The 27,013-nt window shown below is 37.5% G+C and overlaps 1 protein-coding gene across 1 annotated transcript; it reads left to right on the top strand.

The window, feature by feature from the left end:
• Positions 1–31: 31 nt before the first annotated feature.
• On the top strand, positions 32–26,274 carry LOC140146486 (acid phosphatase type 7-like). Its single transcript, XM_072168350.1, has 10 exons — positions 32–186; positions 2,519–2,612; positions 3,357–3,583; positions 4,209–4,301; positions 14,321–14,476; positions 17,914–17,989; positions 18,761–18,878; positions 22,068–22,265; positions 22,596–22,801; positions 26,102–26,274. The coding sequence occupies exons 2-10, from the start codon at positions 2,552–2,554 to the stop codon at positions 26,272–26,274; spliced, it is 1,308 nt and encodes a 435-aa protein (XP_072024451.1). The 5' UTR covers positions 32–186; positions 2,519–2,551.
• Positions 26,275–27,013: the final 739 nt, after the last annotated feature.

Below are 27,013 nucleotides of genomic sequence, written 5' to 3'. Positions count from 1 at the left end.
GCAGTTATCAGCTGATCAGACCCTGCAGCTGATCGCGAAGTTCATTGCTAGCGAAAGAGGGGAGGTACAAACTCCACAGTCTAATAATAGGCCTAATGAAGTACAAATTCCGGAACAAATTCCAACAAATAAACTCGTGACGAATAGCTGTTTGTGCATATTGAGTTAAAGCCTATGTTTTGATTGGTAAGTTTTTGGTAAGATTTTGGCTAAATCTTATAATTACACATCATAAAACATGAAGGATATAAAACTGTAGGCCTAAAAGAATTTTTTTCAATCAGTCATGATTAAAGTTGCTAGTTGTAAAAGGAAAGCTTTTCATGATCGTGTCATGTGTAACATTTTAATTTTAAAACATGGTATTGTAATGATAAGCCCGACTAAAAGGTAGGTATGTATGTTCAATAAGTTAACAAAAGCTAACAAAGCTAAGTGAGGAAGTACCGTACTCAGTGGCGGCACCAGGAATTTTTTTTTTTTTGGGTGGGGCTGAATTTTTGCAATAAGTGGAAATTTACGGGGGGTTTTTGCCTTAAAACTGGGGGGGGGGGGCAAGAAAAATATTTGGGGGAAAATGCCCCTTGCCCCCAGAAGCGCTGCCACTGTACACTCTTTGTGCAATGAAGCCAACAATTAGATCCAATCTCAGCCAAAGCCCTACACCTAGCTTTAAAAAAGTGTTTATAAATGATAACCAAGAACTTCTTAACAGTGGCATGTCCAGGGGGTGCTTTGGGGGCTGAAGCTCCCCACACTTTGTTAAAAATCATGTAAAATCAGCTGTTTTTTGGCGATTTTAGCCATTAAGCCTCCGGCATAACTCAAAAAGCCCCTCTGAGCCCCCTGCAGGAACAGATCCCGGACACGCCGGGGTTTAACATGTCTTTTCATTACAACAATTATAGAAACAAAGTAAGGCAGCAAAGAGGAAAAATAACAATAATATTTGAAAATCTTCTAAAGTTGGTGAGGGGCGGGACGATAACTATACATGTTATTTATTTTACTTGGCCTAATTTTTGGACAAAGGTGCCAGCAGGGTTAGAATTAATCATTAGAGTCTCCTCTGTCTGTTTAACCCGGCTGGCGGGGGCATTTCTAAAAAGGGATGCGAACTGAGATATTTTGGTTAAAAAATGTGTTTTTTGTGACTTTTTTCAAATTTTTACCCAAAAATGTCAAATCTTAAAGTAGCCATAACTTTAAAAGAAAATTTACTGCAACCTTAATTTTTGCTCTGAGTAATAGAGGGCATATATATATATCTTATATCTGTGAAAAAAATATTCCACCATACCATATTGTGGAAAAAATCACAAATACTGCATTTTTCAACCCAAATATCTCAGCTCACATCACTTTTCAGAAATGCCAGCTGGGTAAATCAAAAAGATGACACTCTAATAGTTAAGTGACCCTACAGACATTTTATTTGATGTAGAATATTCGATGTAACATATCTACGTTATTTAATCTATACCCATTCTGTTTCCAGTAAGTTCTAACAAATTTTTAATGACGCAAAATCAATAATATATTTCTACCAGATATTCTATGTAACATATTATCGATTTTACGTCATCAAACATTCGTTAGAACTTTAACATTACTGAAAACAGAATGGGACTAGATTAAATAACATAGATATGTTACATCAAATATTCTACGTCGAATACTCGGAGTCTGTATACGGCCTTATAGACTGTGCAATAAATAGAGCCTGTGTGAGAGTAAAGTGGGGGGAATTTAGTTTTAGCCAACCGGTGGCCTAGAAAAATGGTGGTCATGTTTATTGAGGCACCTTTTCAATGATTTAAGTTTCAACCTTTAAAAAGGTGTAGAAAAAACAGCACAAAAATATTCAAATATATGCCCAATTTCTTGCATGTATCTGTATACCCTTTTCTACAGATTACCCTCCCCGGTATTTCATCACATCATCATCATCTTTTCTCTGTCTCATCTCTCAGCTTCATTTTACTAGTCAGTCATTTGTCATGATATTACAAGTCAAAATTTTATTTTCTTGAAATAAATATAGCTTATCCTCGTAAAGTCGCATATAACGTAGTCTGCATGAAAAGTAAAATTCTGCAGATAACTTGTTATTTTCAGTGATCTTGGATTCTCTTGAGCCCTACATGTAGTCAGTGACAGTACCAGGAACCCACAAATTTGCTCAAAACATGACATTCCTCCCCCTAATAGTGGACTTTTGGTGATAGTTTTTTTTCTGAAAATGCAACCCCCCCCCCTTCCGTGATGCCACAACTGCATTATTAGGCCTTCTGCAGATTAGGCCTGCTGCATAATATTCTTTGGTTCCACTCAAGTTCGGTATTATGTCAATGTTTTTGTGGTTGTGCAGAAAGCGTGCTGAAAAACCGCTCTTGTACGTGTGTGTGTAGGCTCCGCATGTCAGGATTAACTGTACATGCGTGAAATAGACACCTACGTCACTACTGAACTTGAGGCGAACCAATGTATATAGTATGACTTTCTTCTTGCATTTCAGATCTACTCCTGGGATACAGCAATCTATACAGACATGGTGCATGTTTGGCTGTTATTGTTATTAGCTGTATTTGGGGTTACAAATGTATACACAGGTGAGTTGGTATTGTAGGGTTTGACATTTGAGGCCCACACCACAAGTACATTACCCTATAATGTTGTTACTATGTGGCAGCCATTCAGATGCAAACTTTGCAGCTAGTTCTCAGCTATAATGTTAAAACTGTGAGCAAAGTGCCCAAACATTTGCAGATTTTGTATAAACTTCTAAAACATGAGGATCATTGGTAAAAAAGGGACCATTGTGTGTAGAGTTTGCCTCAAAGGGGATCTATTGACAGGCACATGATACGTATGGGAGTGCCTTCCCCTCTATTATGCTCTTATCACAAGTAATCTACTCCTTATGTGAACCACATGCTGGACCAATCCAGTTTACAAATGCTACACATTTTTGTCCCATACAGTTTTATTTGATCTTTCACAGAACTCCACAACTTCCACCAGAACAAATACATCTTTCTTATGGGGAAACCCAACAGATATGGTGGTAGTCAAGTCTACTTCTTATATGAACCGCCTGCTGGACCAATCCAGTTTGCAATTGGTGGCATAGCCAGCACTTTTTCTGAGGGGGCAGCAAATGGGGGCCAAGGCAACTTTCAAAAGGGGCTAAAGTTCAATTATCAAAAATGGGCTAGAAAGCACAAAAAGGTCTAAAAATCTTAAATATCAGGGTGGCCATCATCCACAGGAGGGGCAAGTTTTTCACAGGGGTAAGCCCCCCCCCCCTCTTGGCTATGCCAGTGCCTAAAGTTTTATATATTCCCTTTTTACAGCTCCTCCACCTGTACCAGAACAAATCCATCTTTCCTATGGTGACAACCCAACAGAGATGGTGGTAGTGTGGTCTACTCCAGTCAGTGCACCCGCATCTCAAGTAATCTACTCCTTATTTGGACCACCTGGAGATGATGGACCAATCCAGTTTGCAAATGCTACCGAAGTGAAATTTACAACAGGCAATGCTCAAGGACTGAAGTACTTGCATAGAGCTGTCATGAAGGTACAATTGATTGATTGATTGCCCGGGGGCCCTTACTTACAGGTACAGTGCTGTACTTGCCCAATGTTGAAAAACAACCCTTTTTACTTGTCTTTGTACCCGAGCATGGTATCCACATTGAAATACAAGTGCCGAAAGGTGGAGGGGACATGTCCCCTCTGGCTTGCTCTAATTGGTTGTTCGATTATTTGAGTGATGATATATTAATCAATTATTTGGTTGATGTACGATTTTATTGACCAAATGTTTGGTTGATTTTAGTGTTGATTGGTTGGTTGATTGATGGTTATTGCTATTGTATTATTTGTCTGTTTGTTTACCTAGGTTGGTCTGTAAGGGACATACGCTTAGGTCTGTTGAAATCCATGGTCCAGAGTGACCTATATGCAAAATACGCAAGCCAGGCTAGCTTAGGCTATAATAAGCACGGTTGCCCTCTAAGTTAAAAGGGAAAATAGAAAGAAGCAAAGAAGGACACTCCCAACAATCAATATAACAATTTTGCTCTTAGCCCTGGTGTCGAAACTTGAAAGATAAGAAAGTGGATATTCTTATCTCATGCCCATATACAAAATTTCTGTATTTTCATTCGTGCTTAAATTCTGGTTTTCTAAATATATTTCAGAATCTGCAGCCTGGACAGAGATACAGCTATCATGTGAAGAGTGGTGATCAGAATAGTCTATCATATCTATTCAAAGCAATGAGTGACAAACCTGTAAGTCAATATAGGCTATTACATTTGAATCCACACTCTCCCTGTGGAAGACATAGCTTAAGTATTCCACATAGGGAGTATGGGTGTCAAATAGAATAGGCAATTGGGTCAATACAAACTATCGGTCCATTTTTCCTATTCCACTCCGTATTAAACCAGATGACCTCTACAAACCCCTGCATGCTACGCTATAGGACCAGCAACAGCCGTCGGCGGTTTAGTGTTAAAATCGGGAAAATTGTAATCTTACTATAATTTGCCTAATGTTGTATGTATGTATGTATGTGTGTAAAAGGCTCATTCAGTTTTGATCCCAGCCTCGCCAAATTCGCACGGGGATGCAGAAAAATACGGGAGTGTCGTAAGCTACCTTCGGTCGAAATCGGAGGTCGGAGGTCAAAGGTCAAATTTTAAACTTGGTCCGATTGGGCTGTAACTTGGTGGGTGGAATCCTTGATGTGAAGGGAATGCGGAGGTCACATTTGGTTGAGATCGGTACAGAATTGGGCTCAAAATCGGCGAAACTGTGATTTTTTGTTTGTTTTATCCAAAATCCACAGTATGGTATTGCACCCTGAATGCCCTCTCTGTTAATCTATAAATAGCTCTGATGATATGCTCTGATCATGCTGATACATGTATAGGCCTTGCACAATATACCAAGTCTTCCACTGTGGGTTTTATATTAACCCATTAAATGAAGGAAGAAAGAAAGTGTAGTCAGTAAAACAATAAAAATATATAAATTAATTGATTTAATTAATTACCGGTAAATAATTGATGTCATCTGAGGTCAAAGGTCATCCAACAGGTCATCCAGGGTCAAAGGTCATAAGGGGTAAACGGGGTAAAACAGTACCCTATCAGCTGGATTGGGCTTAAACTTGGTAAAATAAATCTGAGGAATCAGGCTATGGTAAATACAAGTCCCTAGGATTAGACCTATAAATGAATGAATTAATTAATTAATTGTCATCCGAGGTCAAAGGACATCAAACAGGTCAAAGGTCATGTGGGTCCGGCTATGTTGCTGTTATGCATATGGGCATATTGAGCTTAATAATCATTTACGCATACGGGTATTACCTCTAGGGCAATCTACCACTTTTTACCCCTGAGGGGTAAGCATGTTGCCATGTGCCTCAAACATTTATAACGATCGCTTGATCAAATCCGCCCAATACTATGAACGTTTTAAAGTTGTTTACTACCCAATTTCATCTGATGCCATCAATAGAGATCCGAACTCTATATACTACCACTTTTTACCCCTGTCAATAGTTATACTGTGTACACAATATTGATACAGGGGTAAAAAGTGGTAGTATATAGCAAACAGCCCAAGCAGCAATACTATACTACCACTTTTTACCCCTGTTTCCTATCAATACTGTGTACACAATATTCATAGGGACCAGGATAAAAACCACGCTATTATATACTACCACTTTTTACCCTGTTTGCTATTATAAACAGGGTAAAAAGTGGTAGTATATATACTACCGACTTTTACCCCTATTCAAAAACAAAATCCGCTTCCCTCTTTTAAAATACCCCCTTCTTTATAACTACACCCCCAATATTTATTAACCCCCTAAATCACTATACCCCTTTTCAAACGGAGGGATTCTCCCCCCAGTCGGGTGAAATAATTTAGAATGTACGATATTATAGGGTTTACTTGATTTCGGACCTCTATATACTACCACTTTTTACCCCTGTTTGCTATAGGGAACAGGGGTAAAAAGTGGTAGTATAGTATACTACCGACTTTTACCCCTATTTCCTATAATTCCGATTCCCTCTTTTTAAAAACACGATTAGTATTATAGTGTCTGGGATAGTACCAAGCTTGATACTTGTCGTGTTTCATAATAATTATTGTTAAATGGATTTAAAGTCAAAACAAGATTTTATTTTTAATTTTATGTTGAAACTTAAAAACATTTAGAGCAATATCGTCATATTTTGGTTTATTCCGTTTTGAGGATACTATATACTAATCGTGTTTCACCACCTGTTCCCTAAACTATCTGCAGTAAAGGTATGTACAAAAGTATAGGGACGGGTGGTGAAACACCATTAGTATATAGTGTGATGAAAACGAAATAAACGAAACCGTGTTGCTAAAATGTTTTTAAGTTTCAAAACAAATAGAATCTTGTTTGGACTATAAAGTATTGTGGATAACTACATTTAATATATTTTCAAACTGACAAAATAGGTAAGACATTCTCTCGTATTTTGGTTTATTTCGTATTCTGAAAATACATCAATTATATAGATATTATTAGTATTTCGATTTTAAATTAATCATTGTTAATATAATATTTTGGTTTATTCCGTATTTAAGACAGACATCAATTAAAGTTTGTTACTATTTCTGATTTTGTATAGTATCAAGCTTGATACTAATCAAAAGTTTCGAATTTTATGAATGGAATAAACTGAATTTCTGTCATATTTTGGTTTATTCCGTTTTGTAAGACTAAACTGAATACATTGTATTCTATTTACTTTTACACTTAAAATAGATCAGCAATATTTTGTCATATTTTGGTTTTATTCCGTTTTTAAGACGGACATCAATTTGAGATTGTTACTATTTCTGATTTTGGATAGTATCAAGCTTTATACTAATCAAAAGTTTGGAATTTTATGAACGGAATAAACTAAATTTCTGTCATACTTTGGTTTATTCCGTTTTGTAAGACGGACATCAATTAAAGATTGTTACTATTTCTTATTTTGGATAGTATCAAGCTTTGTACTAATCAAAAGTTTCGAATTTTATGAACGGAATAAACTGAATTTCTGTCATATTTTGGTTTATTCCGTTTTGTAAGACGGACATCAATTAAAGATTGCTACTACTTCTGATTTTGGATAGTATCAAGCTTTATACTAATCAAAAGTTTCGAATTTTATGAACGGAATAAACTGAATTTTTGTCATATTTTGGTTTATTCCGTTTTGTAATACGGACATCAATTAAAGATTGTTACTATTTCTGATTTTGGATTGTATCAAGCTTTATACTAATCAAAAGTTTCGAATTTTATGAACGGAATAAACTGAAAACATTGTATTCTATTTACTTTTAAACTTAAAATAGATCAGCAATATTTTGTCATAATTTGGTTTTATTCCTTTTTGTAAGACGGACATCAATTAAAGATTGTTACTATTTCTGATTTTGGATTGTATCAAGCTTTATACTAATCAAAAGTTTCGAATTTTATGAACGGAATAAACTGAAAACATTGTATTCTATTTACTTTTAAACTTAAAATAGATCAGCAATATTTTGTCATATTTAGGTTTCATTCCGTTTTTAAGACGGACATCAATTTGAGATTGTTACTATTTCTGATTTTGAATAGTATCAAGCTTTATATTTATCAAACGTTTGGAATTTTATGAACGGAATAAACTGAATTTCTGTCATATTTTGGTTTATTCCGCTTTGTAAGACGGCATCAATTTGAGATTGTTACTATTTCTGATTTTGGATAGTATCAAGCTTTATACTAATCAAAAGTTTGGAATTTTATGAACGGAATAAACTGAATTTCTGTCATATATTGGTTTATTCCGTTTTGTAAGACGGACATTAATTAAAGATTGTTACTATTTCTGATTTTGGATAGTATCAAGCTTTGTACTAATCAAAAGTTTGGAATTTTATGAACGGAATAAACTGAATTTCTGTCATATTTTGGTTTATTCCGTTTTGTAAGACGGACATCAATTAAAGATTGTTACTATTTCTAGTTTTGGATAGTATCAAGCTTATACTAATCAAAAGTTTCGAATTTTATGAACGGAATAAACTGAAAACATTGTATTCTATTTACTTTTAAACTTAAAATAGATCAGCAATATTTTGTCATATTTTGGTTTTATTCCGTTTTTAAGACGGACATCAATTTGAGATTGTTACTATTTCTGATTTTGGATAGTATCAAGCTTTATACTAATCAAAAGTTTGGAATTTTATGAACGGAATAAACTGAATTTCTGTCATATTTTGGTTTATTCCGTTTTGTAAGACGGACATTAATTAAAGATTGTTACTATTTCTGATTTTGGATAGTATCAAGCTTTATACTAATCAAAAGAGGGAAGCGGATTTTTTTTTAAATAGGGGTAAAAACTTTTTACCCATGTTGCCTATAGCAAACAGGGGTAAAAAGTGGTAAGTATATATAGAGCTCCGAACTCGAGTAAACACTATAATATCTTGATTCAGAATACAAGATATTTCAGTGTTTCGTCCCGTTGCGAACTCTATATATACTACCACTTTTTACCCCTGTCGCCTATAGCAAACAGGGGTAAAAAGTGGTAGTATATATAGAGCTCCGAGCTCAAGTAAACCCTATAATATCGTACATTCTAAATTATTCACCTCGCCTACAGCAAACAGGGGTAAAAAGTGGTAGTATATATAGAACTCCGAACTCAAGTAAACACTATAATATCTTGATTCAGAATACAAGATATTTTAGTGTTTCGTCTCTGCTATGAACTCTATTATATTAACACTTTTTACCCTGTCGCCTATGGCAAACAGGGGTAAAAAGTGGTAGTATATATAGAGCTCCGAGCTCAAGTAAACCCTATAATATCGTACATTCTAAATTATTTTCACCCGACTGGGTGAGAATCCCCCCGTTTGAAAAGGGGTATAGAAGTGATTTAGGGGGTTAATAAATATTGGGGGTATAGTTATAAAGAAGGGGGTATTTTAAAAGAGGGAAGTGATTTTTTTAATAGGGGTAAAAACTTTATACCCCTGTTGGCTATGGCAAACAGGGGTAAAAAGTGGTAGTATATATAGAGCTCCGAGCTCAAGTAAACCCTATAATATCGTACATTCTAAATTATTTTCACCCGTCTGGGGGAAAATCCCCCCCGTTTGAAAAGGGGTATAGAAGTGATTTAGGGGGTTAATAAATATTGGGGTATAGTTATAAAGAAGGGGGTATTTTAAAAGAGGGAAGTGATTTTTGTTTAAATAGGGGTAACAACTTTTACCCCTGTTGCCTATAGCAAACAGGGGTAAAAAGTGGTAGTATATATAGAGCTCCGAGCTCAAGTAAACCCTATAATATCGTACATTCTAAATTATTTTCACCCGACTGGGGGAGAATCCCCCGTTTGAAAAGGGTATAGAAGTGATTTAGGGTTAATAAATATTGGGGGTATAGTTATAAAGAAGGGGTATTTTAAAAGAGGGAAGTGATTTTTGTTTAAATAGGGGTAAAAACTTTTTACCCTGTTGCCTATAGCAAAAGGGGTAAAAAGTGGTAGTATGTATGGAGCTCCGAGCTCAAGTAAACCCTATAATATCGTACATTCTAAATTATTTTCACCCGACTGGGGGAGAATCCCCCGTTTGAAAAGGGGTATAGAAGTGATTTAGGGGGTCAATAAATATTGGGGTATAGTTATAAAGAAGGGGGTATTTTAAAAGAGGGAAGCGGATTTTTTTTAAATAGGGTAAAACTTTTTACCCTGTTGCCTATAGCAAACAGGGGTAAAAAGTGGTAGTATATATAGAACTCCGAACTCAAGTAAACACTATAATATCTTGATTCAGAATACAAGATATTTCAGTGTTTCGTCCCGTTGCGAACTCTATATATACTACCACTTTTTACCCCTGTCGCCTATAGCAAACAGGGGTAAAAAGTGGTAGTATATATAGAGCTCCGACCTCAAGTAAACCCTATAATATCGTGCATTCTAAATAATTTTCACCCGACTGGGGGGAGAATCCCCCCGTTTGAAAAGGGGTATAGAAGTGATTTAGGGGGTTAATAAATATTGGGGGTATAGTTATAAAGAAGGGGTATTTAAAAGAGGGAAGCGGATTTTTTTTTAAAAAGTGGTAGTATACTATACTACCACTTTTTACCCCTGTTGCCTATAGCAAACAGGGGTAAAAAGTGGTAGTATATATAGAGCTCCGAGCTCAAGTAAACCCTATAATATCGTACATTCTAAATTATTTTCACCCGACTGGGGGAGAATCCCCGTTTGAAAAGGGGTATAGAAGTGATTTAGGGGGTCAATAAATATTGGGGGTATAGTTATAAAGAAGGGGTATTTAAAAGAGGGAAGCGGATTTTTTTTTTAATAGGGTAAAAGTGGTAGATATTATACTACCACTTTTTTACCCTGTTGCCTATAGCAAACAGGGTAAAAAGTGGTAGTATATATAGAGCTCCGAGCTCAAGTAAACCCTATAATATCGTACATTCTAAATTATTTTCACCCGACTGGGGGGAGAATCCCCGTTTGAAAAGGGGTATAGAAGTGATTTAGGGGGTCAATAAATATTGGGGGTATAGTTATAAAGAAGGGGGTATTTTAAAAGAGGGAAGCGGATTTTTTTTTAAATAGGGGTAAAAACTTTTTACCCCTGTTGCCTATAGCAAACAGGGGTAAAAAGTGGTAGTATATAGAGCTCCGAGCTCAAGTAAACCCTATAATATCGTACATTCTAAATTATTTTCACCCGACTGGGGGAGAATCCCCCGTTTGAAAAGGGGTATAGAAGTGATTTAGGGGGTCAATAAATATTGGGGGTATAGTTATAAAGAAGGGGGTATTTTAAAAGAGGGAAGCGGATTTTTTTTTAAATAGGGGTAAAAACTTTTTACCCTGTTGCCTATAGCAAACAGGGTAAAAGTGGTAGTATATATAGAGCTCTGAGCTCAAGTAAACCCTATAATATCGTACATTCTAAATTATTTTCACCCGACTGGGGGAGAATCCCCCGTTTGAAAAGGGGTATAGAAGTGATTTAGGGGTCAATAAATATTGGGGTATAGTTATAAAGAAGGGGTATTTTAAAAGAGGGAAGCGAATTTTTTTTTTTTTTTTTTGTTTAATAACTTTTTGTCTATATCAATCAGGGGTAAAAAGTGGTAGTATATATAGAGCACCGGTCTCAAGTAAACACTATAATATCGTACATTCTGTTCACCCGACTGAGGCAATCCCCGCGTTTGAAAAGGGTTATAGAAGTTATTTTGGGGGCAATAAATATTCACTTTACCCTAGTTATAAACAGAAAAAGTTTTTACCCTACTTTTTTTTAAATAACTATATAACTATTTTTTAAATATTTATTAACCCCTAAATCACTTCTATACCCCTTTTCAAACGGGGTAATTCTCCCCCCAGTCGGGTGAAAATAATTTAGAATGTACGATATTATAGGGTTTACTTGAGCTCGAGTCTATATATACTACCACTTTTTACCCTGTTTGTTATAGGCTTACAGGGGTAAAAATGGTAGTATAGAGTTCAAGAATTGATTTAAACACTAAAATATCTTGTATTCTGAATCAAGATATTATAGTGTTTACTTGAGTTCGGAGTCTATATATACTACCACTTTTTACCCCTGTTTGCTATAGGCAACAGGGGTAAAAAGTTTTTACCCCTATTTAAAAAAAAATCACTTTCCTCTATTAAAGTACCCCCTTCCTTATAACTATACCCCCAATATTTATTAACCCCCCTAAATCAATTCTATACACCTTTTAAATCGGGGGGATTCTCCCCTCCCAGTCGGGTGAAAATAATTTAGAATGTACGATATTATAGGGTTTACTTGAGCTCGAGTTTATATATACTAATACTTTTTACCCTGTTTGCTATAGGCGACAGGGTAAAAATGGTAGTAAGTTGAATTGCAACTGATGAAATATTTTGTAGTTCTGAATCAAGATATTATAGTGTTTACTTGAGTTCGGAGCTCTATATATACTACCAATTTTTACCCTGTTTGCTATAGGCAACAGGGGTAAAAAGTGGTAGTATAGTATACTACCACTTTTACCCCTGTTTGCTATAGGCGACAGGGGTAGAAAGTGGTAGTATATATAGAGCTAAAAAACACTATAATATCTTGATTCAGAATACAAGATATTTTAGTGTTTCGTCCAGTTGCGAACTGGAAGTGGTAGTATATATAGAGAGCTCCGAGCGCAACATTGTCAAATTTTAAGAGGGAAGCGAATTTTTAGAAAATAAACGGAAAAATTACACAATATTAATATGGACAGGGGTAAAAAGTGGTAGTATACATAATGTTGGGCGGATTGGGCGGAATGCATCAAATGAACGTTATTGCAACTTTCAATGAGTTTTGTGATCTAGAGATATGTTTTTTAGCTAACTGGCAACACTGAAATTGTTTTTACCCCTCAGGGGTAAAAAGTGGTAGATTGCCACCTCTAGTAGTCACAATTTATGCAGCGGTCTATATGGATTTCATATATATTTGTACACTTCATGTATTTTTTTCGTGAATTTTGATGGCTGTTATACACACCGACCGATTTTTTTTGTACTAAAAATACTACAAAATCACCCATACCACAAAACACGCGACCTTGCATAGGACTGAGCTAGTCTCGCAGTGCACCAGCAGCTCTCTGCAGAAAACCTGCCCTGGAAAAGGATTGCAGCGTCGCAGCAAATATGCTAAGGTGTCTGAACCTAGTTAACGGTTTATATTAACTAAATTTACCCTTTTTTACTTCAACAAGTAAACTATAAGCTCCGCCCATCAGTTTCAATTTGATAACGGTAAGATATTTCAGTAAGTTTTCAGGTCAAAATTTCTCTGCTTGTCAGGTCACGTAAACACAAGGTTATTGAACGCTGTTCTCCACATAGGATATTTTGGTTGATTCCAGTTTTCAGCGGGTATGATTTTATAAAATTTTTACTACGTGGCATGATTATATATGCTGCTTTTTTGTTTATTTTAATCAATAATGATTACTCTTACTTATATTTGTCTTTGGATGAACTGCAGAAAACATATCAGTTACTACACTTTAAGTTTCAGCGCATAAAAACTATTATATTGTTCCACTCTTTGTTATACCAACCACCTACTCGTGTGAATAATGCTACAGTCTGAACGGATATGGTAAATGGTAGCAAGGTCGTCCTTCGGTTAAGTTGCTGTTGAACCTGGTATATCATGGAAGGTCGTTTGTGGGACAAAGGTCGCGCCTATGCGCCACACAGTAGAAAGATTGAATTGGTAACTTCTATTTGAAATACTTACTCCAGGTGTTGAAGATATAAGTAAGCGTAATACAGGGGGTATAGGTTTCAAATTAAAGGAGGATTTCTTGATCCTAGCATCCTCTTTTTATGACATTTTTCAGTAGATATCTACGAAAAAAGCTTATTTCCAAAATTTCAGTTGATTCCGATTTTGCGTTTGCGAGTTATGCATGATTATGTGTATTACACTGCTCCATAGACAATGTGTTGTAATTTCGTTCTGGTGCACCAGAACGAAATTCAAATTTGGCGATATTTTTTGCTAAACGAATTAATCTGCAAGAAATATTTGGTACATAAACATTATGTAGCCAGAGGTATCCAGTGGTGTAAAAATCTCAACTTTTTTGGGAAAAGTGGGGGATGAGGCTGTGGATCACGAAATGCCCCTTTAATGAACACTAGCCAATTCAATTTGAAAAACATACTCCCTCTGTGGAAGACTTTTCTTAAATCTTCCACAGGGGTATAGCGGATTTCAAATGGAATTGCCCAATGTGAAGTTTTGATCAGTAGAAAAACTGGTATTTAATTATGGGCCATTCCATTTTAAACCCTTACACATGGAAGACATGCCCTTAATCTCCCACACAGAGGGTGTAGATTTCTATATACAAATTTTAGTATGGAGGATAGTTCTTCCTCAAGGATGATAAGGATGATAAGCAAGAAACATACCACTAAGCAAAAATCATACCGCTATCATACATGTACCATTATTATACAGTTCTACAGTGATGGTCAGCACAGTCCGGCCCGTTGTGTAAAACCCTGCCCTTGCCTTGAATTTCAGCTCACAAGTCCTCTCTCACACAGCACCCTTTTCCTTGTTTCATGCAATAAAAACATTTTGATAAATGGTGTAACAATAGAAACCTTGACATACTTATTATTTCTGAGCATTTTTAATCCTGCAGGATTGGTCTTTTAAAGTGCATGTTTTTGGTGACATGGGGCATTATGGGGGTGCCCCTGCCTTGAAGATTCTCAATGACTCAGCTACTAATGGCTTAGTTGATGCCATTATCCATGTAGGAGACTTTGCTTATGATCTCAATACTAAAGGTGGAAAGGTAGGAGACTAATTAATTGATTGATTAATTGATATGTTGTTTGTTTGATTGATTGATGATTAAGTGAGTATAGTAATTGAGTGGATGATAGGGGGTGAGTGCATGTAAGAGTGATTAATATTGAGTGAATAACTTAGTAAGTGAACAAGTGTGTGTATGGAGTAGTGAGAGTGTGAGTTAGTTAATGAGTGAGTGAGTGAGTAATTGAGTGAGTGAGTGAGTAATTGAGTGAATAAGTGAGCAAGTGTGTGTATATAGTAGTGAGAGTGTGAGTTAGTGAATATGAGGGGGTGAGTGAGTAATTGAGTGAAAGGGGTAGTAAGCGAGTAAGTGAGTGAGATAGCGAGGGTGGACGTATGGATGAGCGAGTGAGGTTTGTCAGGCTGGTGGGTGTCTGCAACAAAATATGTGACACGATCAAGGGAAATGAGTCGGATGTCGCTAATATTGGTTTTGAGATATTGGCAAAGAAAGTGTTAAAATTCTTTTGTTTTATATTGTTTTATATTGTTTTCAGTGATTGATAAATTGACGTAACTTCACAATGAAAAGTCGTATATCAACATGGGGTTTTCAGTTTCTAAAAGCTCTAAATGTCCACTTTAAAACTCATTTTCGACCAGGGCTGACATGTGACTCAATCCCCTTGATCATGTCACATATAAGTTGAGATATAAATTGACTGAGTGATTACACAGCCGTGACGTTAGTCACGGCTGTGTCTTTTTTCTTACAGGTTCTTCTTTTTCTTTCTTCTTTCTGTCAACCATTACATTTGCTCTAGCACTCACATGCTTACATCGATTTTGACCTAACTTGGTCACAATGATCATTGACCGTGCCCCTACATGTCACATGAAACTCGTGGGGTCAAAGGTCACACAGGGGTCACAGGGTCAAAAACGTGATTTCAACTCAAAATGCATCTTCTCCTACAAATTACGTAGGACAGTGACGCCACTTGCACACATGCATTGTAATTACCCAGTGTCTATGTGGTGTACGCAGATTTGGGGTCAAAGGTCATTAAGGGGTCACTTCCGGTGTAAAACGAAAAAGCTTCAAAATTTTTTATTAGCTAAGTAAAACATAGCACAGTAACGGTATGTTCACATATGATCTGCAGTCACACAATGTATATGTGGTATTTTTTTTATTTGGGGTCAAAGTTCATTAAGGGGTCACTTCCGGTATAAAAAGAAATACCTTTAAAATGCATCTTCTTCCACAAATTATGTGGGACAGAGACGCCACTTGCACACATGCATTGTTATTACCCAGTGTATATGGGGTGTACACAGATTTGGGGTCAAATGTCATTAAGGGGTCACTTCCGGTATAAAACGAAATACTTTCAAAAATTTTATTAGCTAAGTAAAACATGTGACAGTAACGGTATGTTCACACATGATCTGCAGTCACCCAATGTATATGTGGTATTTTTTTTTATTTGGGGTCAAATCCCATTAAGGGGTCACTTCCGGTACAAAACGAAATACCTTTAAAATGCATCTTCTTCCACAGATTCTGTAGGACAGTGACGCCACTTGTACACATGCATTGTTATTACCCAGTGTCTATGGGGTGTACACAGATTTGGGGTCAAAGGTCATTAAGGGGTCACTTCCGTATAAAACGAAAAACTTTCAAAAAATGTTATTTGCTAAGAAAAACATAGGACAGTAACGGTATGTTTACAGATTAATTGTGGTTACCCAATTCATATGTGTTATTTTTTTATTTGGGGCCAAATGTCATTAAGGGGTCACTTCCGGTCTGAGACGAAAAACCTTCAAAATGCCCCTTCTGCCACAAGTAACATGGCAAAGTGATGCCACGTGCACACATGCGCTGACATTAGCCAACGCCTATGGGCATTTTCATATATTTTGGGGTCAAAGGTCATTAAGGGGTAACAACACGGCTGTGTTCGTGGTCTTAGACCACAGCTAAGTCTAGTTTCTTCTTCTTCTTCTTCTTCTTCTTCTGTCAACCATTACATTTGCTCTAGAACTCACATGCTTACATCGATTTTGACCTAACTTGGTCACAATGATCATTGACCATGCCCCTACATGTCACATGAAACTCGCGGGGTCAAAGGTCACGAGGGGTCACAGGGTCAAAAACGTGATTTCAACTAAAATGCATCTTCTCCTACAACTTACGTGGGACAGCGACCCCACTTGCACACATGCATTGTTATTACCCAGTGTCTATGTGGTGTACACAGATTTGTGGTCAAAGGTCATTAAAGGGTCACTTCCGGTATAAAACGAAAAACCTTCAAAAATTTTTATTAGCTAAGTAAAACATAGCACAGTAACGGTATGTTCACATATGATCTGTAATCACCCAATGTATATGTGGTATTTTTTTTATTTGGGGTCAAAGCTCATTAAGGGGTCACTTCCGGTATAAAAAGAAATACCTTTAAAATGCATCTTCTTCCACAAATTATGTGGGACAGAGACGCCACTTGCACACATGCATTGTCATTACCCAGTGTCTATGGGGTGTACACAGATTTGGGGTCAAAGGTCATTAAGGGGTCACTTCCGGTATAAAACGAAATACCTTCAAAAATTTTTATTAGCTAAGTAAAACATTGGACAGTAACGGTATATTCACACATGATCTGCAGTCACCCAATGTATATGTGGTATTTTTTATTTGGGGTCAAATCTCATTAAGGGGTCACTTCCGTATAAAACGAAATACCTTTAAAATGCATCTTCTTCCACAGATTCTGTAGGACAGTGACGCCACTTGCACACATGCATTGTTATTACCCAGTGTCTATGGGGTGTACACAGATTTGGGGTCAAAGGTCATTAAGGGGTCACTTCCGTATAAAACGAAAAACCTTCAAAAATTTTTATTTGCTAAGAAAAACATAGGACAGTAACGGTATAGTTCACACGTGAATTGTGGTTACCCAATTCATATATGGTATTTTTTTATTTGGGGTCAAAGGTCATTAAGGGTCACTTCCGTATAAAACGAAAAACCTTCAAAAATTTTTATTTGCTAAGAAAAACATAGGACAGTAACGGTATGTTCACACGTGAATTGTGGTTACCCAATTCATATGTGGTATTTTTTTTATTTGGGGTCAAATGTCATTAAGGGGTCACTTCCGGTCTGAGACGAAAAACCTTCAAAATGCCCCTTCTGCCACAAATAACATGGCAAAGTGATGCCACGTGCACACATACATTGACATTAGCCAATGTCTATGGGGTTTTCATATATTTTGGGGTCAAAGGTCATTAAGGGATTACAACACGGCTGTGTTCGTGGTCTTAGACCACAGCTAAGTCTAGTTTATATTAAATACAACAGTACCTGATGAGAGAGAGATCTGGAATTCGGAGCTAATCAGTCAGTTGGTATTTAAGATATTATTACAGCATTATTATTCTTTTCTATCCAAGGTTGGGGATGATTTTATGAATCGATTGCAGCCCATAGCTAGCAAACTGCCATATATGACGTGTCCTGGAAACCATGGTAAGCATTATGAATGAATTTCAGTCCCAGGGCTGTTTGATATATAGAATTGGCTTCATTATTAACTAAATGCAAACTATAGATGGCGCTATTTATCCTAAATCATATTTCTTTATTTGCAAGGTTTAGGTGATTAATACTGCCATTAAAACAGCTGGAATAGGTGAAACAAGCAACAACGAAATTCTATAACCATTTTTTATCAAACAATAAAAGGAATTATTTGTATTAAAAGCTTTAAAGGGTAATTTCCAGTAACTAAATAGCGCCACCAATTTTGTCATTAATAGATACATTTTATATCCGAAAAAGCTTTAAAAAATACTATAAAAGTGAATAATTTTGTAAAAGAGGAGAAATTAAAGTTGAGAATGACTCAAAAGCACCTGTATACAGGGCCGTAGAAAGGTTGAAAAATGTGGGGCGGCCATCACAAATGTGGGGCGGCCAAATTACAAATATATGCCCAAATTGAAATAAAGATATAAAGAAAAACATAACAAATTTCTCAAAAAGTGGGGCGGCCATGGCATCCCCGGTCGCCCCGCTTGCTACGGCCCTGCCTGTATACATTAGCACGATATCACTTTTAGCTGTTTAAGCCTAAAATTTGGTTATGCATGATGTTTTGTTTGAAAAACTAATAAATGATCCCATCAAACAACCGTCGTCCACAGCTATGTCTCATCAAAGCACTCTAATACGTCTTCAAAAGTGATCTATGTGTAATCGAAGCTGCAACAGAAAATACTAATACTTGTAATTTTTCAGAAATTCCCTACAACTTCAGTCACTACCTACACCGATTCTCTATGCCTGGTTTATCATGGCCAATGAATGTCAACAAGATGTGGTTTAGTTTTAATATGGGGATGGTCCACTTTGTCAGGTAAGTATCCCCCATCTAACAACTTCTTTTTAACCAATCAAAATAGTTTTTCGATAGTCAGAGGCAGCCACGGAGGGTTTGGGAGTGTGGGGGGAAAATGCCCTCAGTCAGTACTCTTGCGGTCTTACCCCGTTCTCCCCAAAATTACAGAAATTTCCACTTTTTGCAGCAATCTTGGACAAAATGTGTTGATTCCCCCCTAAAATTCACTTTGTCCCCACCCCAATTCCCCCCGAAAAAAATTCCTAGCGCCCCACTGTCTATAGTGCCCATGGGGTTAACCCTTCTGTATTCTTGACAATTAGTCACTTCCACTAATTCAAAATGTTCATGGATAGGCAAAGCATTTGGTTGTTTGTTTTAATAGTCACTTTGTGCAGAAACATGCTTGGGTCCTAGTGGGACCAGGCTCAAGCCACCCTGAAAGTCAGAAGTAGACCTTTATCCCCTCTGCATTTTTTTTTCACAAATTTCACAGAAAGTTCATGAAATTATGTTTATCATTTTTGTTGACATTTGTGGCCTAATTTTGCTCTACAAAGCAGACCTTGTGCAGATTTAGGTGGGGGGGTCAAGGGGGTACATCGTCCCCACTGCACCCCCTTGGCTACAGGCCTGCCCATGACATATTGTTACCAAAGTCAGTAAGATGAGCATGATGACTTTCACATCAATCCTAACCACTATTGGGTGTATTCACCTGTTGTTCATTTATGAATCCACAGTATTAACTCCATTCTTATAAAGTGTCACATCAAAGTGGACCAATGTAACATTAATATCTTGAATTGATTATGCGGTGATTTCACAATTTAAATTAGGCCCATAAACACTTGATGAGGGCCTATAGATTTCAAACCTAATAGCCCAGACACATCGCCCAGATATCTTCATGGCAGAAATCGCCATGGTAGGTTGATCCACAACCAAGCATGGCCATTTTGTTCCGACCTTTGAGATGCATAATGAGCCGAGGGACATGACTAAGGCTACTGACAATAGCCCGGTAATCTCTTTGTGTGTGAGTAAGCTTGTATATGCCATTGAGGTCAATGGTCATCGACTTTTATACTGCCTCCACGGGAGTGAGTGCAGCTACGCTGTAGTCCATACAGGACCAACGCAATATAAAATCAGAATTTTGGCCAGTTTTTGAGTTCCAGATGCATGCTTCTTTCTCAATACTCAAGCTAATGACTATCATATCCTTTCAACACATATGTTCAAGTGCAAGGATCTAAATATGGCTTCTTTAGAACAAAAAAATTACGGGAGATATTCATCATTTTCTACCCCGGTATCCAAAGATTTATTGTCTAATATCAAATCGTGCATAGCACATTCATGTGTATCGATCCCGGGTATTTATTTTAGCATCTCTGCTGTACCAAGTAATTATTAGCCAGGAGATGTCGGTGTGCCAGATATCCCCTGAAAATGTTGGCTTATATCTAATACTGGTGACAGTTTAGTCATGTGGTTTATCATGAGAGATTAGACTTGGAGAGCTTGGGCTCTGTCAGTGTATAGAGTGACAAGAAAGCCCCATTTGAAGTTGCTGCCCTGTGTCATATGTTTATAATATATAGGGCAGCTATAGCAGATACAGCCTTCTAGCACTGCATGTTATGTCTGGTGGGGGAAGTAGTGTACCTCATGGATTGACACTTTTGCCAGGCAAATTTTTTTTTCTTTTTTTTTTTTTTTTTTGCGGTCTTCTTGCTTGCTATGAATGCGATCTGTCAAAACCTTGAAAAGGCTATCTTGTGGACATCTGATTTTGGAGATATAAACAGGCATGAGACTGCACTTTCCTAAAAAAAAAACTGAAAATGCGTGTGAAATTGGGCAAAAAGTACCAAAAACTGGCTGAAATTAAACAAAGTTGCAGAAATTTTGACTTGAAAAAAAAAAAAACTGAATTCAGTTTTTAATTCTCATGCCTGTATAAATAAGTCACAAAACTGCAGAAAATCTTGTTCAGGTGTTTTCTGTTCCTAAGGAAAAGATCTGCTACTTAACATGCTTAATGAAAGTTTTTAAAGCATGTGTACACTATGATATTTGATGATGTTTGGACCCTCCATGGGTGCCATGCATATACTACGACAGGGGTGGCCCACCTTTTGGAACCTGAGGTCCATATTGCAAATTTCAGACAGTTTGATGGGCTGGCTGCATATGACGAGTTCAGATGCAAAAAGTGGTATATTCATTGTTCTCAATTTGAGATGTAGGCAAATATAGAGTCAGATATAAAGAAAATAATAAGAAAATATGTATTACTTACGATCATGGTTTCATAAATTTACCTTGGATTTTTGAAAGTAGGGTGTCAATTTAAAGGTTGCATCATAGGCATGCGCATATTTTGGGGGGCTTTAGGGGCGCCAGCCCCCGGGGTCAAAGCGGGGGGCGGCCAAAGCGAAGGGGCGACCAAAGCGAAGGGCGGGGAAGAAGGGCAGCAAAAGAGGGCGGCGGAAGAAGAAGGGCGGCAAAAAGAATTAGTAAAAAGAAAAAAGGGCGGAAAATGTGAAAAAATTGTACTATACATCAAAATGTGTGCTTTTGGGGCGGTAGCGCCTATAATCCTTTTTTTTTTTTTTTTTTCTTCACTTTGTCAAACGACCGTAAAAACAATTGGGGCAACCTTTTCGGGCTGTTGAGGAAGGGGCGGCAAAATTGGATTTTCTTCAGCCCCCCCGGGGAAGGGGCAGTCACGGTACGCCACTGATAGAGCAGATGTTGGTTGCATGTACTCAAAAAGTTTGCATCTCAACTCTTCATTACTAACTTTTGTTTTTTAAACATGTAAATGTTATTTTTTTTATAAGAAGACGGTTTTGTAATGCTGGTTTCACAATTTATGCCGCTTGCCGCTGAAGGGCATGACGCTTCATCTTGCCGCTTGTACTTTTCTGCAAGCCAAGTGGCCCACTGCTGAGCAGTTGCAGTACGACTATGAAAGCTAATGTTGAGGTTCAGTACTGCCAAAATCATGTCCTGTTCTCATACATCAGAGTGGTGCTGCTCACAAGTGGACTTGAATTCAACTCCTAGTGATCTTTACCGCTTTAGGCAAAGTGGTGGAGTGATCGATATATATGCCTCCCGCTGGTCACTGCTGGCATTTGCACAATTGTACAGTCTCACTAAATATTCTTTCCCTTTCTCATTTACATTACACAGCTACTCAACTGAGGTATACTTCACAAATGGACCAGTCAATGAACAGTTGCAGTGGTTATCAGCAGACCTGCAAGAAGCCAACAAGGCAGAGAATCGGGCTAAACGTCCATGGATTATTGCATATGGTCACAGACCAATGTATTGCAGTAATATAGACCTGCTTGGCTGTGACGTTGATGGGCCTAAGCTGAGAAAAGGGTAAGTCCCTGAACCACACTAGCAGTGGCGGCAATACAGTGGGGCATCCACCCAAATTGTTGCAAAAAATATTAAGCCATAACATTTTGACTATGTTTTAACCATGTTGTTTTGCAGTGTTTTTCCTATACAAATTTATTCATAACCTCTATAGCCCAGTATTTGATATTTCAAATGTTTTAACCAAAAGAATAAAAATGTGTTGTGTTTGCTAGGGAGTCTGTTCATATGAAACTGCAACACACAATTAATATTTCAAATATTGTTTCGCTTTTGTGTGTCAAGCATCATTTTTATGATATGTCAGATCTCTCTGCCTTTTGTCTACAGTTTTGAGGATCTTTTCTATCAGCAAGGCGTGGATATAATCTTTGAAGCACATGAGCATGCCTATGAGAGGCTCTGGCCTGTATACAATCGCAAAGTACATGAAAAAACCTATGTGAACCCAACAGCTCCTATACATTTTATAAGTGCGTCTGCTGGATGCAATGATTTGGATGGGTTATGCATTGATCCTATACTGGGACCTGCAGGTAAGTTTGGGGTTATGGGATATGTATACTTTGATCAGCTCTTAATCGGCGGGCCTTATAACATCGCGGATTAATATTAGAATATTTTATTTTGAGAACTGTCTTGTGACATCTCGCCAGAAGCAACATGGAATTATTAATTCAAGTCCTATACCTTGTCTACTTTCAATACACAAAATATAGACCAGATAGGTCAACTAATAGCACTCTTAACGTGGGTCTACTTTTCGGCGTAGTGGTAAAAACCTAACATTTCCCGCCTATTAAGAGCTGATCAAACTATATGTGGGGGCGTGTTGGGGTGAGGTATGGGGATTGGAGCATGTTCATGAAAAAACCTATTTGAGCCCAAAAGCTCCTACAATGTATACATTTTATAAGTGCATCTGCTGGGGCTTGCAGGTAAGTTTGGGGTTATGGGATGTGTTCGTGTACGGTGGGGGGGCATGTCCATGAAAAAAGCTATGTGACCCCAACATCTTGTAAGTACATCTGCTGGATGCAATGATTTGGATGGATTCAGTGGCAGCGCCGGGAATTTTTTCGGGGGGAGGGAGGGGGAAATCAACCAATTTTGCAATTCCATGTGCAAAAAAATTGCCGCAAAAAGTAGATATTTTCTTAATTTTGGGTTTTACTGGGGAAACAGGGGTGGGGGTAAGAGTTCTGACTGCCTCCCCCCTGGTGCTACCACTGGATGGATTATGCATTGATCCCATTATTTGGGATCTGGACATAGGGGTTATAGGATGTGTAGGGGGTAAGTCAGAAATATGTGGGTTGGGTAGGGGGTGTGTGGGTAGTTGTATTTTGTAGTTGTTATGTAAACATAAAATTCATATTGAATATTAAAAATAACAGGATTTCTGACAACTTCAGTTTACTTCAATACAGAACATTGAGAATACAGAATTTGAGAAAAACTTTTTAATGTACTTGTGAAAAGACACCACAATCCTAAGTGTTGTCAATTGATTTGAAAATGAAATACAAATGGTCAAACTGTCAATCCTGTGGCTTTTGAATCTATTGTCTGTCCAATTAACTTAGACACCCAGTTTTTGTTACTTATTTGAAAAAATATCCACTTTCAAGGAAAGTCATGAAAGAAAAGTGTTAACATTCGCTGAGACCTAACGGGATTTTTGTGTTTCCAAAGCAATGAGTGAGAGTTTACCAGAAATTCTATTGAAATTGGAAGGTTTTTCTCAACACTTTAAAAATAATCCGGTAGAAGTTGGGTACCATTATTTTGGAAGGTCTCATTATACAGATTTGTAGGTATTGTGATTTTGGATAGTGAATGGATGAATAGTAAATTAATTATACTCCTCACCAAAAACATTTATAAAAATGAAAAATATAATTCAGTTCATAAAATGCAGACAGTGTTTCTTATTGGTATATTTATTCTTAGTGTATTAATGCAGTGATCCCAGTTGTCCCTCAACCAATTACAACAATTCGGCGCGGTATTTGAATCTTGTTCTGTGCATGCTTTTGGCTTGGCCCAATTCCAAGAAAATACAAATTGTATGCCCTATGAATGTTCTGATGTTATTGGTGAGGAGTATAATTCACAATACACTCCAGACGCACAGTAACTTGCCCTATCATTTGTTATAATGCACCAACCAACGCTCTGCAGGGTCTATTGTTCTATTGTTTCCGATTAGAGCTGACATATTGGAAAATGTTGCCAATCAATATTCATGAGAGTGTACATTCAACGTCCAGTTTGCGAAATTGGGTGAGTTGTGTTTGGTAGGTGTGAAATACATGTGACTGGGCGCTTTTAATTACGTGAATCGAATAAAGGCATTGACATCGTCGAATGGCTGCCCAGTGCTGTTATGTGTTTAGTTATTATATAGGCCTAATAATTATTATTAAATGTATTTATCATTCCTTTCTTTTCCCTTCTCTGTACTTATTCTTTCCTAGGCCTACATTTTATCACTCCCTCGCTCTCATTGTCCCCTCTCTCATTCCCATAATTTTCCTTATATTTCTATTTATCTACTTGTCTTTATTATCCCTTCCTCCAGCCCTCATTCTCCATATCCACTCCTCCCTCTTCCTCCCTCCCCCTCCCAAGACTTCTCACAGAGGTGAATCTGTCCTCCCCAACCCCTCCCCTCTTTGGGTACGCCACTATTTCTATACCAATCTCCTTAAAATAAAATTAAATGGAAATTTCTTAAAACAACCTTTATAGGCCTATACTTATACTTACATGTAGGCCCTATACGTATAGCTTATTACCATTAGTGTAATATAGATATATGGACTGGAAATGGCAGCCTTCATACATTCTAATGTGTAATCGATCACCAAGAGCATTCAATTTATTTAAATGAAACACCTATCGTCAGGTGGGTGGTAAAGATGATTGCATCGACAGCTAAAGCCTCCTTATAGTCTTCAGACCCACACAAGCACACATTTGGGATACATTGAGTACAATGGTACCACTTTACACATGACTGCCCTTACACATGACTGTAGTGTGGTCACTTATTGATACTCGCCTGTTGTGTAGAGCGTTAATATGATGCCGGGTCAGTGACCAATTTCATGGCGGAACCCCTTTATTCTAAACAATGGTACCACTTTTATGAATAGCCTGTCGCAACTTCTAATCGGCATCAAACGAACAAAAGATTATATAATCTATTGCGACTCTATTTCTATTTAAAACCTCTTTGGCACCAACTATGATGACATCTTTTAGTTATAGAGGTTGCGCATGAAATTATTGATTGGCTCCAAACAAAGGATTTGAACCGGTGTCCTTCACCGAAATCCACAGTCCATTCAATCAAATATTGTCATCAACCTATTTGATCGTAGTGTATTTGTTATGCGTGTGACGACCGATAGCGGTAGATTGCAAACATGCTTTTGTTGAATGCATTTGAGTAGACCGCCATTATTGTGAATTAGTAAAAGGATCAAAGAAAAAGGGTGTCATCACTGATCAATATGCATGACTACAATGTTCAAACACCCTTACTGTAAATAGATTATCCCATCAAAAGTTTCAAGTCATTAGGAATATTCGGCTGGACCCAGATATCTTGCTGTAAATCGGTCAAAATTGAATAAAAGTAGACAAGGAAGAATATTTTTTCATCGCTTTACTAATAATTTCTGTTAGGTCTGACCGTGTTTAGCAACTTTTCTTTCATGACTTTTTGCCAAAGTGAAAACTTTTCAAATATATCCTAAAACCGGGTGTCTAAGTTATTTGGACAGACAATAGTGATGTAATATTCTACTCTGTATATTTTCTACTAGGTCCTTGGTCAGCATTCCGTGCATGGTTACCAGGCCTCCATGGTGTTGGCAAGCTTCATGTCGTCAACGCAACTCATATTCATTGGCAGCAAATTATCGCCAAGGATGAATCTATCATGGATGACATGTGGATTGAACAAGACCAACATGGACCATTTAAACCTCAGTACTGATTATCATGATTTGAAAAACTTTTGAAAAGGTGCAAAATCTCTGATTTAATTATGCCAAAGATAAAAAACTCCCTCTTAAACACTTCCTACAACGCAAGTCGGATCTTAGTGCATCCCACAACGTAATAATGTGACCTGGCCACAGAGGAGGAAGAAACAGAGCGCGTACAACCAGTCAAAGTCCCCGTGTATTGTATGGCGTAAGTTTTCGCATATTCATGAGGGCCGATTGTTCGATTGTGCCATGTCTAACTATCACGCCAGCGCTGCGTGCCTTCGCGTATACGCGATAGAGCGTCGCGATTTACGCGATAGACCGTGTAAATACGCGGTAATTGCGTAGCAATCTCGCCTGTCGCATTTCATGGAACAATCGGCCCTCATTATCGGATGAGGCGGAGACTTTGACTGGTGGTACGCGCTCTGTTTTATCTTACTCCTCTGTGGACCTGGCACAAGTCCATGGCAGCCATCTTGGATGTGCCTGGAGGTGAATTTCACAACTGCTCATTAGTAATAATCATTTGAAATGTTTATATAGCAATTGTATAATTGAAGACCGAATTATAAAGACTATACCTGCGCAGTATGACGGTTTTTGCCTGGTTGTCAGGACGTCATACGCAAGCTCGTCTTTTAAATTTGGTCTTCAATTACAGTATGCTTTCCCTGACCTGCATATCGAAGGTGGACGCCATTATCCAACATGCTTGTTTGTTAAATAGCACCTGTGTATGTC

This window comes from Amphiura filiformis, chromosome 2 (genome assembly GCF_039555335.1).
Source record: "Amphiura filiformis chromosome 2, Afil_fr2py, whole genome shotgun sequence".
Classification (NCBI taxonomy): Eukaryota; Metazoa; Echinodermata; class Ophiuroidea; order Amphilepidida; family Amphiuridae; genus Amphiura; species Amphiura filiformis.
Note: the sequence above shows the minus strand (reverse complement) of the source record. Positions and strands in the feature narration are given on the sequence as shown.